We start from the raw sequence: 14,755 nt of genomic DNA on the forward strand, positions 1-14,755 counted from the left end.
ATGGCAGAAGCTGGCAAATGGCAAGAATTCTTAACCAGTCTGCTTTCCCAGATCTCCATCTGTGGTGTCTGGTTGAGAGAGGAAGGTAAAATTCTACTTCGTCCCTTCCTTTCCAAATTCAGAGTGGCAGGCAAAAAAAAAAAAAAAAACATTTCAAGAATTAGATCTTTGAATTGTGACACATGAATTTGCTTTTAGGTACCCACTGACTGTCAATCCTTTCTCTCCTGGGTACAGCTGCTGCCTTCTCATTTGTCTCACTTTGTGTCTTGAGAACTTGGCTTGGCACCTGTCAGGTTTGGGCCCCCAAAATATGGCTATGCAGAAATGCAGGTTGCATGCCATTTGCACCTGTGGTCTTACTGGCTGTTGCCAGCTCTCAGGAAAATTGTCTTTCTCTCTTTCGGTTATCTTTGAGAGTGCCTCTGGATCTTGGGAGGGTAATATCTGTTGCACCGTTTTTGAGGACGCCCCTTATGTCTAAGGGGTTGTTCAGTATGGTCAGGGGCATTTACTGTTTGTCTCAGCTGAGACCTGACAAGACATTCAAAAGGATTGTTTTTAATGTAGATCTATGGTCAGAAGCTCTATGGTCAACGCGCATGGTAGAGATTGCTCATTTTGACAGTTCGGTTGTCTAGGCACATGGGTCGGCATGAACCAGTAATCCCTTTGGGGCTCTGGGATACCGGACTCTGTTGCCAGAGGAAGCCACATCATCAATATTATCAAATTGAAAATTGATAATCAGAGCTTGACAGGAAGTTTTTACACCGTCTCCCCTAAGCTAAAATGAAGCTATGGACCCAGAGGGAATGGAAAACAAGCTGAAGCTTTTGTAAGAAGGATTTATTAAAACACTGAAAAGACACACAGCCCTAAATCTAGAACACAGGAATGCTTTGATTTCCATCTCAGTTGAAAACAGTCTTCCTGATATAAAGATGCAAACTGAGGGTAAAAGAGTTGAATGGGGGAGGTGGGGTCAGCCCAACAACATCATCGGGATGCAACTCAGTTCTCTCAGGAATTAAATACAGCTGTAGCGTCTTCCAGATCAAGTCTTTACAAGAAATGCGGCTCTAGAAACAATTCAGAGGCCACCTATTCTTTTTATCAATCCCCCAAACCTCCCCTATTAGGTAAAAAGATGTAAGTAAACGTTCACAAAGGAAGTTTTCCACAATAGCCTGCATAGCGTATTTACTTAAAAATCGTTTTCAAAAAAATCATTACTTGTCAGTCTCCATCCCACCTTTATTTCAAACACGTATTTAGCACTGAAAGGTGTCAGGGACAAGGCAGAGGACGTTCCAGACGGAACCGTTCCTGCCCTGGAGCCCCAGGAGGGTGCGTGCCCTTCCCTGAGCCCCGCGGAGCCCGTGTCTGCTCTCCTTCCAGCTCCGGGATTCGTAATGAGAGCACATCCTGCGAAAAGCTGTGGCTGTAAGCAAGCATGCTTCACCCATACTGCATAACCACCCCTGAGGCCAGGGATCCCGGAGTACATTTTGAATTTGAAAATATGTCTACTTCAACTTTTCATTTAAAGGATAATAAGCGAAAACCAAATGAAAATAGTCCCAGGGTCATGCAACCCCGGGCTGCATAATTTCACTTTAGGCTCAGTCTGCCTTTCACAACCGGGGAAAGCAATAATTCAGTTAACTGTTTAAAAAAAAAAAAAAATCTGCGTACAACCTAAAGAGGCCCTCAGCACCGAGCCAAGACGCCCACGGGCCACAAAGCGCCCACGGCTCCCGCGCTCCCAGGGCCCGAGGAGGCCAGGTCTCGCGAGAGTAGGGGGAGCACGGCCCGCGCTCCAAGGGAGAAGCCGAGGCCGCGGGCTGGGCGGGGCGCCGGGGGGCTGGGCGGGGCGCCGGGGGGCTGGGCGGGGCGCCGGGGGGCTGGGCGGGGCGCCGGGGGGCTGGGCGGGGCGCCGGGGGGCTGGGCGGGGCGCCGGGGGGCTGGGCGGGGCGCCGAGGGGCTGGGCGGGGCGCCGAGGGGCTGGGCGGGGCGCCGAGGATCACGAGTGCGCGAGCGCGGGCGGCCAGCTGAGCTGCGGCCCCGACTCTTCTCCGCGGGTGCGCGGCCATGCCACGGAAATGGATCCTCTCTCTGCTTCTGGTGCCGCTCCTGCTCGGCCCAGGCCTCGTGCACAGCTCCAGCCCTCTGCCCCTGGTCCTCAACACTTGGCCTTTTAGGAATGCAACCGAAGCAGGTGCGGGGCGGTGGCCGGGGGCGGGGCCTGCGCTGCGGGGGCTGGCCCCTGTGCGGGTACGGGCGCCGGGGGGGCGGGCTGGCGCGGGCCTGGGCCGGCCCTTCCGCAGCCTCCGCTCCCAGGCCCTCCTGCGCCTGCTCCACCGCGGCGTCTCTTGCCGTGGACCCCGAGTCCCGCTTTCCACTGCTGCTTTTCAGAGCCTCTTCCCGTCACGATCCGCCCTCCGTTCAGCCCCGCGCCGCCTGGTTTTCCACCCCGTTGCTGACCAGCAGCAGTTAGGGCCTTCCTGCTTAGACTCTTGGCAGGGGCGCCTACGCTGTCTTACCTGACATCCGTTCTCTCACGGGGGCTGTCTCTTGTCATCTCTCCACCCCGCTAAGCCCTCCGTTCTCCCCAGTACCCTGAACGCAACTGCAGTTTGCGAAAGGCTGATTTCCCAAAGCATACATAACTGTTTACGTTTACTTTGTTGTTGTTACATGCTGACATTGTGTATTTGCCACCTGGAATACAGAGTTTCAATCGTGGTTGGCCTTTAAAATCATCTGTGGAGCTTCTTTAAGTACCCGTGCCCGAGCCCTGCCTCCTGAGATTTTCATTTAACTGCTGGAAAAAGGACCTCTGTGTTGTTGTTTTGTTTTGTTAAAGCTTTCTAAGTGATTTTGATTGGCCGCCAAGATTGAGAACCGCTTACCTGTCACCTCTTTCAGGAAGCCTTCCTTGATTTGCTGCCCTTATGCCCAGTCTGAATTAGATACCTATCTTCTGTGCTTTGATGCAATCCTGTACATACCATGATCTTGTCATTTTTTCATGTATTGTGTGTTTGTCTCATTCATTCCGAGACCTACTACCCCAAGCGTAATTTCAGACTCCTCTCCCATCTGAGGCTGCTAATACAACTTATTGGGGCAGAATTGGCTCCGGAATTTGGTGGAGCTAAGTGTATGTTACAGGTGGTGCATAGGATTCAGAGTGAGCAAACAAGGCTGTGAGAAAGAGATTGCCAGCGATGAGGAGACAAAACAGGAAGTGCAGTGGCCAAGGCAGGGGACATATAAAGGCCGCCTGTAGTGAAAGGAGAACTTCTTGAGATACACTTTCAAGCCTGTAGGTCCAGTAGTAATACTTAAGATTACCAGTAATAGCACCTTCCCTTCATGGAATTCTATTTTTATTAATAAGACGTTAGACCACCAAAGATCTTTTTTTTTTTTCCTTCTCAATGTATGGGACTCCAAAGAACAAAGTACTGCTAAAATCATGACCACTGGAGCCAAAATGGGCTTTTGAATCCTGACTCTGCTACCTAACAGTTGTGTGATCTTGAACATGTTACTTAACCTCTCTGGGTCTGCTTCCTCCTATTTAAAATGAGGATAGTAATTGCACAGTATTTACCTGAAAAGCTGTTGTGCAGATTAGTGGATGAAGCCATGCCTACCCACGTTGTCATTATTTGCTGTTAAGGTGTGGTTATTGAGACTTGCTGTGATTGATGTTACCTCAATAAAAGTACTAGTTGTATATATTTTTGATAATCTAGTGATGCAGAAGAAATTTATAAGACTGACTTAATGAATTTTCAATTTAACTGCCTTTTAGTGGCTTCACTTACAAAATTGAAGGAGAGAAGACATTTCTTACACAGCATAGAAATATCAGCAAGTAAAAAACACCCCTCACTTTATATCAGTAGCCAAAGTCTTTAAATTCTTCACCATAAATAGGTGCATTATACAACTTTGTCTACATCCCTCCTTTGTCACACTTACTAAACTAAAATTCTGAATAACTTAGTGTAAATGTGAAATTTTTTTTATATGAGTTCTCAAAATGTTTCTGGTTTGTTGCATCTGGCACTAAAAAAAAAAAAATCAGTATATAAACAAGGATTTGATTAACAGCGTGGAGGACATTAGCATCTGGAGGTTCTACCCTGGATGCAGTTGAGCAGGGCTGTGCCGTGTGTGAGAGGGAGCAGTGTGACGGCACTGTGGGCTTTGGAGGGAGTCCCGATGAGCTTGGAGAAACCACACTGGACGCCATGATCATGGACGGGTAAGAACATGATCAACCTTCTACTGAGAGCAAGACAGGCATGTGTAAGCTTTGTCAGGTGAAAACTCCTAGTTTATTGTACATGTCCTAAGAGAAAATCATCATTATAATAGAAATATCACATAGAAGTAGGTAGTCTCCTTAGAACACACAGAATCCCAAGCTATGAAAAGATGTCTGCCCTGGTAGATCATCATTGACCTGCCATCCCCATAAACTGTGGTTTGCATGACCCAAAGCCTTAAAACCACTTCTGGAAGCCACGTTTAAAATGAGTCAGGAGAAACTGAGAATGGCAGTACGGTTGGATTATGTGGTAGATGGATTTGCTGTTTGTTCCTTAATCTGTCTGCTTGTGGGAATTCGAATGAACTTCATGCATGTGCCATCGTGTGTAATGTTAAGACGGTGGAATTTATCCTACAAAACTGTTGGCTCCAAGTAAACCAATACTGTTTTTATCTTTGAACCTGTGAAAGTACCTTAATCAATCGTATGCCTTTTTTTTTTTTTGCAGCACTACTATGAACGTAGGAGCGGTAGGAGATCTCAGGCGAATTAAAAACGCAATCGGTGTGGCTCGGAAAGTGCTAGAACATACAGCACACACGCTGTTAGTGGGAGAGTCAGGTATATTTTTACAACACCGAAGCTTTATCTAGCCCTCTGTCTCTGTTCCTCACTGTGAAAAAATAAAATTGATCAAAGCCGGCCCAAGTTCCAATTCCAGCCCTTTTACTTAATATCTATTTACTGTCAGGTAAGTTACTAAACTTCTAAATTCACACTTTCTTCATGTTTAAAATAGGAAAAAATAACAATATGCTAAAGTTTTAAACATGGATAACATGGTGGAATGGATGCTAAGGTTTGGAGGGTAGAGACATTGCCTAGGGAAGCTAAATAAAACAAAAATTATGAGTGCTCAAAAAAAAAAAGGATTTAAAAAACCTAGTTCCTTATCTATAGATAGGTAATTGCTGGACTGAAGAATGAGCCAGCAACACTTCTCCTCCTGAATTCATTGTATCAGGGTGAGACTGCAGAGCATTCTTCTCACCCAAAGACGGGCACCAGAGTATTGCTATGGCAGCGTCACTTGCTTGAACGTCTTCCAAGTTATATACCAAAAATTGTACAGGGACCTATAATCAAAAATACTTTTGAATGATGAATTAGTTAATAACCCCACAGTTAAGCGTCCTTCAGTTTTGCCAAAAGATGGAATTAAAAACTGTCTGACAAGCTAAAAGATCGGTTACTCACACATGGAGTCTAGTTGGCTCTTTGTTTGGTGTCTCAGCGCTGGGCGTTGCACCCTAGTTAGAACAGTGAGATTCCTGCTTAGTGAGCGGTGTGTGCAAGAAGGGAGATTGTGAAGGGGGATGGAAAAGAGAGCTAATAACTGTCACAATATACACCCCAAGGGTCTCAAGCAGATCGGATTTAGGAATGACGTGGCACTTGAGATCTAGAAACTGATGTCCTTAAAACTGTTCGTGTCTGAATATTCTTCTCAAAGTCGTCGTGTGCCCCCTGGGATGGTGTACCCCACTTGAGAGACCGCTGACCAAGAACACTTCCTATATATGTATTTTATTTAGAAGACAATGCTTAACTAATCTTTTTCTTTTCTTCCTAATCTCCAGCCACCAAGTTTGCTGAAAGTATGGGGTTTATCAGTGAGGACTTATCTACCAATACTTCTCGAGCCCTTCATTCAGATTGGCTTGCTCGGAATTGCCAGCCAAATTACTGGAGGGTATGTAGACCCAATTTTTAAAAGTAAATCACTAGAAAATATGAAGCGACACCCCGTCTGCCCTTTGGTGGCTACCTGTTGCCTAAAGTGCTGTTTATCACCCTGGTTGCCCTCGAGAACCAACGATTTAAGTCGACTCTCTGGGCGTGGATGTTCCCGAACTCTCCTTAGTTGCTTCTCGTGCACGTACGTCCGTGGTGGAACACTCCTGGATCTTGGCAGCAGTTCTCAAATTGGGACGGCCCTGATGTGGGCAAGAGTGGGTGGCCTCAGTCAGAACAGCTCTGCTTGTATTTCCTTGCAACAGAAGGTTCCAAGTCTAAAAAAATCAGAGTTTGGAAACCATTTGTCTAAAATATTTCTTACATTTTGTCTGTATGAAGTATACTCAGTAACTTGCCGTGTTGACTGGATCTATATTATTAGGTGGCTAGTGTGTTAGTGGTGGGGTCATTTATCTTTAAATCAATGGGACTTTTAGCATAAATCTGTTTGTCTTTGCCATCCAGAACCCTTCTGTGGACTGCCTTAGTCTCTCATCTGTTTCTTCTCCCCAAATCGTAATTACTTTTGAGTAACCAGTGAGTCTCTGGGGTTAGCATTTGAAAGAGGCTAGTGTATAAAACTGGGTCGGGGGTGGGGGGGTCAGCAAGTGCACTAATGAGTAAGACCTGAGTAGTAGGTTTCCTGATTAAATACTAATCCATATGCACAACCTAAATTTATGAATTTGAATCCTTTTCTTGTATCTTTAAATCCATAGAGGAATCTGAGTACAACTTAGAATATGTTCGCATGAACCTAGCTTTGAAATAAAGAGGGTTTTAAAGTAGATTTTGCTTTAAAATCTCAGAATTCTTCTTTGGCCAGAAAACAAATTCTGAAATTTAAAGGTCAGGCTGTGTACCTAATTCCTTTGAGGATTAAGATCTAATACACAGATCTTCATTTCTGTCTGCCATTGTGCAGAGAACTTGAGCCATATAAAGAGAAAAATTAGGGATTTTTTTCCAGACAGTATAGATGCCGATTCTATATTATGTAATTCTGACACTAGACTAGTATTAAATTAAATTATATCCATCCGTTCACATAAGACTTAGCTAATGTTTGGTTTTTAATTCATCCTTTTCAGTTACCAGACATCCTTTGGGTTTCTTGCTAATGTTTCATTATTGTATGTGACTACTTGCCAGTTTCTAAAATGAACCTTTCTAAAAACTAAAACTTAAATCTTGTCCACAGAATGTTGTACCAGATGCTTCAAAATACTGTGGACCTTACAAACCACCTAGTATCTTAAAGCAAGAAGGTCCTTCCCATAAAGAAACAGGAAATAACCACGGTCATGATACAATTGGTAATTTGCCTTTTATGTAATTGTTAGGGTTAAAGTTCAGCCATTTTTAATTGCCTTTCTGTAGTTCTTAACTTCTTCATCCTTATTTATGTGCCAGAAGGTGATTTTAACCACTTTCACTGCCAAGTAAGGCTGTACATACATATGTGGGTGGGCACAGGTGTGCGCGCGCGCACACACACACACACACGGTTTCTTTCCATTGTATCTATATACATGTAGATAAATTACACAAGGCCCCTAAAATCTAGCGATTAGCCACTTACAGATTTTTAAAACTGTACTTGATACGTTGGGTTTTTTTTTTTTTTAGGTTTTTATGTATTCTTTTATTTAAGTAATCTCTATACCAACATAGGGCACAACCACGACCCTTGGATCGAGAATCATGTGCCCTTCTGACTGAGCTAGCCACGTGCCCCTGTGTGATATGCAGTTTTTTAATAATTTTATGTTGTTTGCCACATTAGAGCTGTCATGTTGAAAATTTCCATTATTCTGTGTCAATGACTTGCTCTGGAATTACGTTTGAGAGGTAACTGAGCAGTTGGAAGAGTAAGGGTGTAGAAAGTCTGCCAGACGATGCTATGACAGTGGGTTCTGAAACAGTACACATTAGGCAAGTGGTGTGATTTTCAGCATTCCTGAGCTTCCTATTTTCTTCTACCCAAAATTACTGAGTGAGGATATTTATATTACCAGCTGCTGAAGTATTTGTTTATATATTGAGGTAAACCTCAGAGCTGACACCTAGAGTGATTTTTTTTTTTTTTTTTTAACTTTTAGGCATGGTTGTAGTCCATAAGATGGGACGTACTGCTGCTGGTACATCTACAAACGGTTTAAAATTCAAAATACCTGGGTTAGTGTCTCTAAAAGAACAGATCTCGCAAATACACACTGAGTATAAACCAGCATGTGCACGGTGCTAGTGAGAGATGCAAAATGTAAAGCACAACCCCACCCTTACTGCTGAGATAGATAAACGTGAAAGCAAATAATTATCTGCTAAGTGCCAAAGGCGTGGGCATTGCAGCTGGTGCCGTGGAGCTCAGGGATGGCAGTGGTGGGCTGAGTCAGCAGGGCAGTCAACTGGGGAAAGGCCAGCAGAGAGATGCTGGGGGCCGAGCTGGAGCCTCAGGGAGGGAAGGGAGCATCCAGGCTAAGGCACGCACAGACCCGGGGTAGCGCATGCTGGGTTCAGGGCTCCTGCCTGCTGGAAGAGAAATTGCATGAATGTCAGGTGCCCCAGGGGCGGGGCGGGGGGGTGGACCAGAGCCACACTGCAGGGGGTCCTGAGTCAGTTTAAGGATTTCTGGATTTTATTTTAAAGTAGTAAACACCCAAGGTTTATTACAAGGAAGAACCTTGGTAAAATTTTGGCACATGAGAGAAAACAAGAATAGACGGTAGCCGAGGAAAACGAATCAGAACCTATTGAGATAGTCCAGAAATGCGATGCCAAAGGATGGTCGTAATTGAACAGTTACTAAATCTGTGACATCTTGACATCTAACTGGCTGGCATCGAATGCTTATATCATGAACTGAAGTGTATGGAAACCTTAGTTGAAAAACGAGTGAAAATCTTTGCCCTCTGTGTTCTGATGAAGACTTTACTTAGAACAATCATCAGTGGCTAAGTAGAAACATTCCCTGTTGTTGAATCATCTCCTAAAATACTGTGGCATTCACACTTGATCTCCTGTCCTGAATTTTTGTGCCACGCCCTCACAAAGTCGAGTAGGAGATTCGCCAATACCTGGAGCTGGTGCCTACGCGGATGACAGCGCGGGAACGGCTGCAGCCACTGGCGATGGGGATATACTGATGCGTTTTCTACCCAGGTGTGACTCCTCCCGTTTAGGACCCTTCGAGATCTTGACAGGAGATGGCGTCTGTCAAGACAGAAAATAACTGTTGGTGCCAGGCCATCTGATTTTGTGTGCACGAGAGCTTTCTAGAAATTCTGCTTCCATACCCTTCGCCTCTGTCATTTTCGATGGTGATAATTTAAGTCATCATCATCCTCTGAAATAGAATATTTCTTGCTTTACTTCCCAGATGAGAATACTTATGATGCATTTAAATAATTTGTGTAAGGCCACTGAGTAAAGGAGCTGTGGTAATTGATGATGAAAGTAGGAAAGACAGTCACTGTGTACAATGAATTCCTCGAAGACGACCGTTACAGCTGGGTGTCTCGCACATGCCCACCACTTCCCCCATTAATTGCAGCCCTATTTCTTATTTAAACAGAACCTTTATTCTTTAGGACTTCTGGCTGTCATTCCTAAGTAACAGTTATCCAGCCAGAGCCAAAAAAAAAAAAACAGTCCTCATTTGAAATGAAGGGGTAGATAAGTTGAAAAGATAGACATTGTGTCTAGGTTTACTTGCCTTCCCAATTGAAGGTAACAGGAGTTACTTCTCTTAGGTATTTTATCAACTGTGACAATTCTGATGGTTTTAGGTTTCTAACTTCAAGTAACATATTTGGACTCTGTTGACTCTGTGATCCTAAAAACTCTGCCTCTGTTTAAATCAGCTACCAAGCTGTAGAATATATGAGAAGAGGAGAAGATCCAACCATAGCTTGCCAGAAAGTGATTTCCAGAATTCAGAAGTATTTTCCAAACTTCTTTGGGGCTGTTATATGTGCCAATGTGACTGGAAGTTATGGTAAGTTTTATTTGGAATTCGTACTTGCATGAACTTGTAAATGTTGTTGAAAACATATACTTCAAAATTTTGTAGTGTGATTTGCTCCTATACAGTGGAAACAGGGACTATGTCAAGTAGGCACTGAGTCACTGTTAATTGTTGATCTGTCAAGACCCCCAAGAGTGCTTAAATAGACCTAAACCCCCGCCTCTGGCTGACTCTCGGTGCTCATGACCCAGTGTTTGGCTCCTAGTTCTTATCTCTGACATGGGTCCACCATGTATTCAGCTTCAGCTCGGGTGCCAGGTGACATGGACTACTGTAGTCGAATGCTTTTATTAATCAGAGGTTGGTAGGGACAAATTATCTTCCCAGTTTCTTTCCCGTTCATTATATTAATGTCTCAAGTCATGGAGATCTTCTTGGGGCTCCAAGGTACCAAACGTATTACTAATTAGTAAACCAAAGAAGTTGGCAGAATTATTTTTACACTGCATTTGAGGCATGTCCTTTACTTCATTTACTTTCCATATGAGCCTATCAGTTTCCAAGTGTTTCAAGATCAACCACTGCTGCTTCTCATTAGGGAATTTTCAGATGAGGAAGATATATAGCTTTACTGATCAATATAACGTATTAGGTTAGACTGCTTATTATTGTCCTTTGATCTTTTACTTCCCACAGTTCTGCATTTGAAAAACTTGTTTGAGGAATTCCTTATTCTTTTTTAAGTACTGAGATACCCAAGTCAATAAAAGTGATGGGGGGGGCAGGCTTTATGTTTACAGTGAGTCAGTTAGATTGATTCCATCTTATGAAATAAACCTTAGAAGGCTCAAAGTTGGATTTAACAAGATGTAAAAATGACAATTACATAATTATAGATGAATTTAAAATTGACCGGCTCTCTAACGCAATGGCGCTCTCTAAAGCAATGGCATTAGAAGGGGACCATGCAGGTGTTTGAGCAGGGGAAGAGACCCCCATTGCCGTAGGTGGGGAGGGCATCAGGAAACTGGCTTCAGTTAGGGGAACTGGATTAGACACAGAGTATCTTGAGCAAGAGCTCTTCCTGTGGGAGAAGAATAGAAAAGAACAGGGAGCAAGGGGAGGGGGGGGTTAGGGCTGAATCATGGGCGGATCTTAGCGGCTAGGGAAATAAAATTTGGGGCACTTGCCTAAATAATTTTTCCCAAGAAAAGGATATGAAACCAGAGTAAAGTAATAGTAGTAAAAATATCATGTGTGTATACAAGCAGAAAATCGGCCTGTATTCTGAGCTTGAAGAGATGGCTTCCCCCCCCCCCCCCCCCCCCCCCCGCCATTCTTTCCTCTCATGGCCGGTCAGCTTATCAGGACTGAGCGTGCTGCTTCTGTGTGGCTCAGTTAACTTGGGGTCCACGACAGCCAGCAGCCAGGCAAAGCCACTGGGTCTGTATTGGCTGTAAAGATGTGCATCCTCTATTTACCCAGACAACTTTCTCTTTTCTTGGCCCCAGGTGCTGCTTGCGGTAAACTTCCCACATTTACTCAGTTCAGTTTCATGGTTTATAATTCTCTAAAAAATCAGCCAACTGAAGAAAAAGTAGACTGCATCTAATCCATCTTTTCCGTCCGCATCTATGTTTAAAGAGGAAAGAAACAAAGGCTGAAAAGGTTACTCACGGTTGTCGTATCCTATGCCTCATGCATTCTACCTTCTTTGTATAAATCGGCACAAAAATAAACCTGTGAAGTAGCACTTTCCCTTTCTATATCGGATGTGGTTCTTATGATCTTGTTATTTAAGCTTTGTCTATCCCCTGAACATGAATATGTATGCATGTATTTTGTATATGTTTAAATTTTAAGTGATATTTGGATTTCTGCTCAACATTTCAAGACATTGCTACTTTGGGGATGTATTTCCACAGTGATGTATTAAGGACAAAGGAAATAATGTGCATTTGGATACTTAAAATAATTAGAGGGTCTAAGTTTTTTAGACCCAAAAAACAAAATACCGGTGAGTTGCGCCATGATTATCCCTGATTCAGTTTCATTACCTTACAATGATGGGTCTCTTATCACTGATTATCAGCTTTACATAATGTTCCCTACCAGCTTGAAGGGGAAAGAATGCCATTAATAATAAAGGCGGGTTTTGTTTTGCACGTATTCGAAGGTATGGGCAAATCTGATGAGCAATTGTGTTGGTTTCCTTTGGTTTTTCCCTCTGATGAGTTCTCGATGTGTGAAGCTTCTTTAGTTGCAAAAATCCCTGGTCATTTAGCTACTAATACTTAGTATTGAGAATTTGTTCTGAAAATATTTTAGGGAACTTGATTGATACGACAGTGTTACTAATCTCTTGTGCAGAGCTTGGTGATTGCAGTTGGAAATAGGGCAGTAAAATGGTGGCTAGCTGGGCATCGTTTTCCTTGGCACTTGGTCAACTATCTGACTGACAGCCAGAGAGTTCTGTATGTGCCTTCTCAGCATCATCTTTCCTTCAAAAGCATTATCTTGTCCATAAATCTGTGCGTACAATATTGTCCTCAAACTGTAGTAGATCTGCTCTGATTTTTTCAATTCATCTTAATATTTAATGTTCTTGATGATTTAGGGCTAGAGAACTATAGTTTTGAGAATGCTTTCAGTTCCCTTGTTCTCCGACCTTGCTGTGTATAACTGTGTGGAGAACCTCTTCACAAACACCCTCTGCTTCAGGTATGAGAACCCGACTAACGCCATCTTGGACCAATCTGTCCTGGGGACGGCTAGTTCTGGAGCACAGCCCCTGCCAAACACACACACACACACACACACACACACACACACACACACACACGCTTTCTTTTTAACTACACTCAAGTACATCCTTGGGGCAAAGATCAGCTCTGGAGATTGGACTATGATTCTCAAACATTTCCTCTTAGGTGGTCGCCCAGCCTCTAGGGCTATAAAAATCGGGTTTTACGGGGGGTGGGCTTCTGGACCTCTACTCATCTTGCAGCTGCCCAAGACACACATCTGTCCCTGAGTCCCCTTAATAAACCATTTCCTGTCAAGCTGAACTTGTTGGCCTTTTTCCTTGCTCTTATGGCTGCTTTGGCCTTTGGAGGTTGTATTGCAAATACCTCCATTTCAGGAACACTAGCCCACCAAATCAGATTCTTCGCAAATTAGAATCTGAAATCTGGAACTAGCAGCTACTGATGGTAGCCTGTAAACTACTAGGGAAATAATGCTACAGATTCACTCACATTCACAGAGCAGAAGAGAAACTCTTACTTTTGAGGGGTCTCATGAGGTATATTGATTTGTTTAAATCTGATATTGGGCCTTGGAACAAAGGAGAGGAAGCAGATTTAAGCTTGCAGCATATTTCCATCAAGATGGAATCCCTATTTTGTATGTTGGTTATCTGTTAATATTTTAGGCAGCCATGTACCAGTAGAAAAATTAAATTGAAAGTCTTCATGGCCTGTCTTTCCCCAGCAAATTAGGAGTTTAGCTGTTAAAAACTGATGTGGGAAGCAAAGGCAGAAGAAAAATTATTAAATTTCCTTACTACCTAGAGCCCATTGACAAGTCCCTGAAATAGGCAGAGTGACTTTCCTCTAGGGACTCGGCTGCCTCCATGTTAATACTTTGCTAAGGGCAAAAGGCAATCCTAGCCCGACCCCCAGGATCCTGTAAGTCTACTTTGGAAACTTCTTTCATCTCTAAAGCCCCCAAGATGCATGTTGGCAGTCATCCCCCAAGCATATGGCCCACCGATGTACCTCTGAAGGATCTCATGACTCAGGTTTTATGAGACAGTAATAAATGACCTTTCCCCAACAATAGCTAGCCCCTTCAAGGTCCTGGAAACCTTGCTTCCAAATTCCTTAGAGACTGAGGCTATCCCTAACCCCCTCCCAACTTGAAAGTATATAATGGGCCACTCCTCATCACCCCAGTACAGCTGCTTCTGCCCATGGGTCCTGTCCCGGGCTTTAAAAAACCACCTTTTTGCACCAAAGACATCTCAAGAATTTTTTCTTGGCTGTTAGCTCCGAACCGTGACATCTTTCCTACATCAAAAACAACCCACTTATGTTTTTAGAAGGTATTTTCTCTCCCACTCACATTCTTCCTGATGGAAATAATTCCCCTATATATCTAATGTAGAAAGAAATGGAATTAGCTTTGGAAATAATTTTTTTTTTAAGTTCTAGATTTGAATATTGGAATTCAACACTTGAATAACTAAAGGCTGCAGGTGTATTGCCTTTTTTTTTGAAAAGCTAGAAATATTTTTTTTTTGGTCCCCGGTGACAATGTGCAGAGAGGGAGCTCACCTCTTCAATGATGATGTTCTGATTATCAGTATTCACTGGGGCCCGTAGGGGAGACACATAGGTAATTAGTGAAATGGCACAATTCAAAAAGGGAACTGTGAGCCAATCATAAATGGAACTTAGAACTGGTTCCCTAGTGTCGTGACTGACATAATAAAAATAAACATTAAAAATGAACTGTTTCCCTAAAACTTCATAAAAGCGAGAAAGTGCTTGGGGAAGGGAACCTTGGAAAAATTAATCATGATCTAACATTTTTATGGCAAACAGTAGTTGCTGGTTTTTTTCACATCTGTCCCGGCTCTGCCACTATGTGGATGCAGGGCCGGGAGGTAGCCTGGGGTAAAGGTAAGAGCTAGCATT

At 43.5% G+C, this 14,755-nt stretch overlaps 1 protein-coding gene across 1 annotated transcript; it reads left to right on the forward strand.

Annotated features, from left to right (window-relative positions):
• Positions 1-2,009: 2,009 nt before the first annotated feature.
• Positions 2,010-11,821, forward strand: AGA (aspartylglucosaminidase). The gene is made up of 9 exons (XM_027599933.1): positions 2,010-2,221; positions 4,129-4,282; positions 4,800-4,912; positions 5,932-6,044; positions 7,290-7,404; positions 8,191-8,266; positions 9,143-9,250; positions 9,952-10,085; positions 11,567-11,821. Exons 1-9 carry the CDS (start codon positions 2,095-2,097, stop codon positions 11,665-11,667), a joined length of 1,041 nt encoding a protein of 346 aa, XP_027455734.1. The 5' UTR covers positions 2,010-2,094; the 3' UTR covers positions 11,668-11,821.
• Positions 11,822-14,755: the final 2,934 nt, after the last annotated feature.

This window comes from Zalophus californianus, chromosome 2 (genome assembly GCF_009762305.2).
Source record: "Zalophus californianus isolate mZalCal1 chromosome 2, mZalCal1.pri.v2, whole genome shotgun sequence".
Classification (NCBI taxonomy): domain Eukaryota; kingdom Metazoa; phylum Chordata; class Mammalia; order Carnivora; family Otariidae; genus Zalophus; species Zalophus californianus.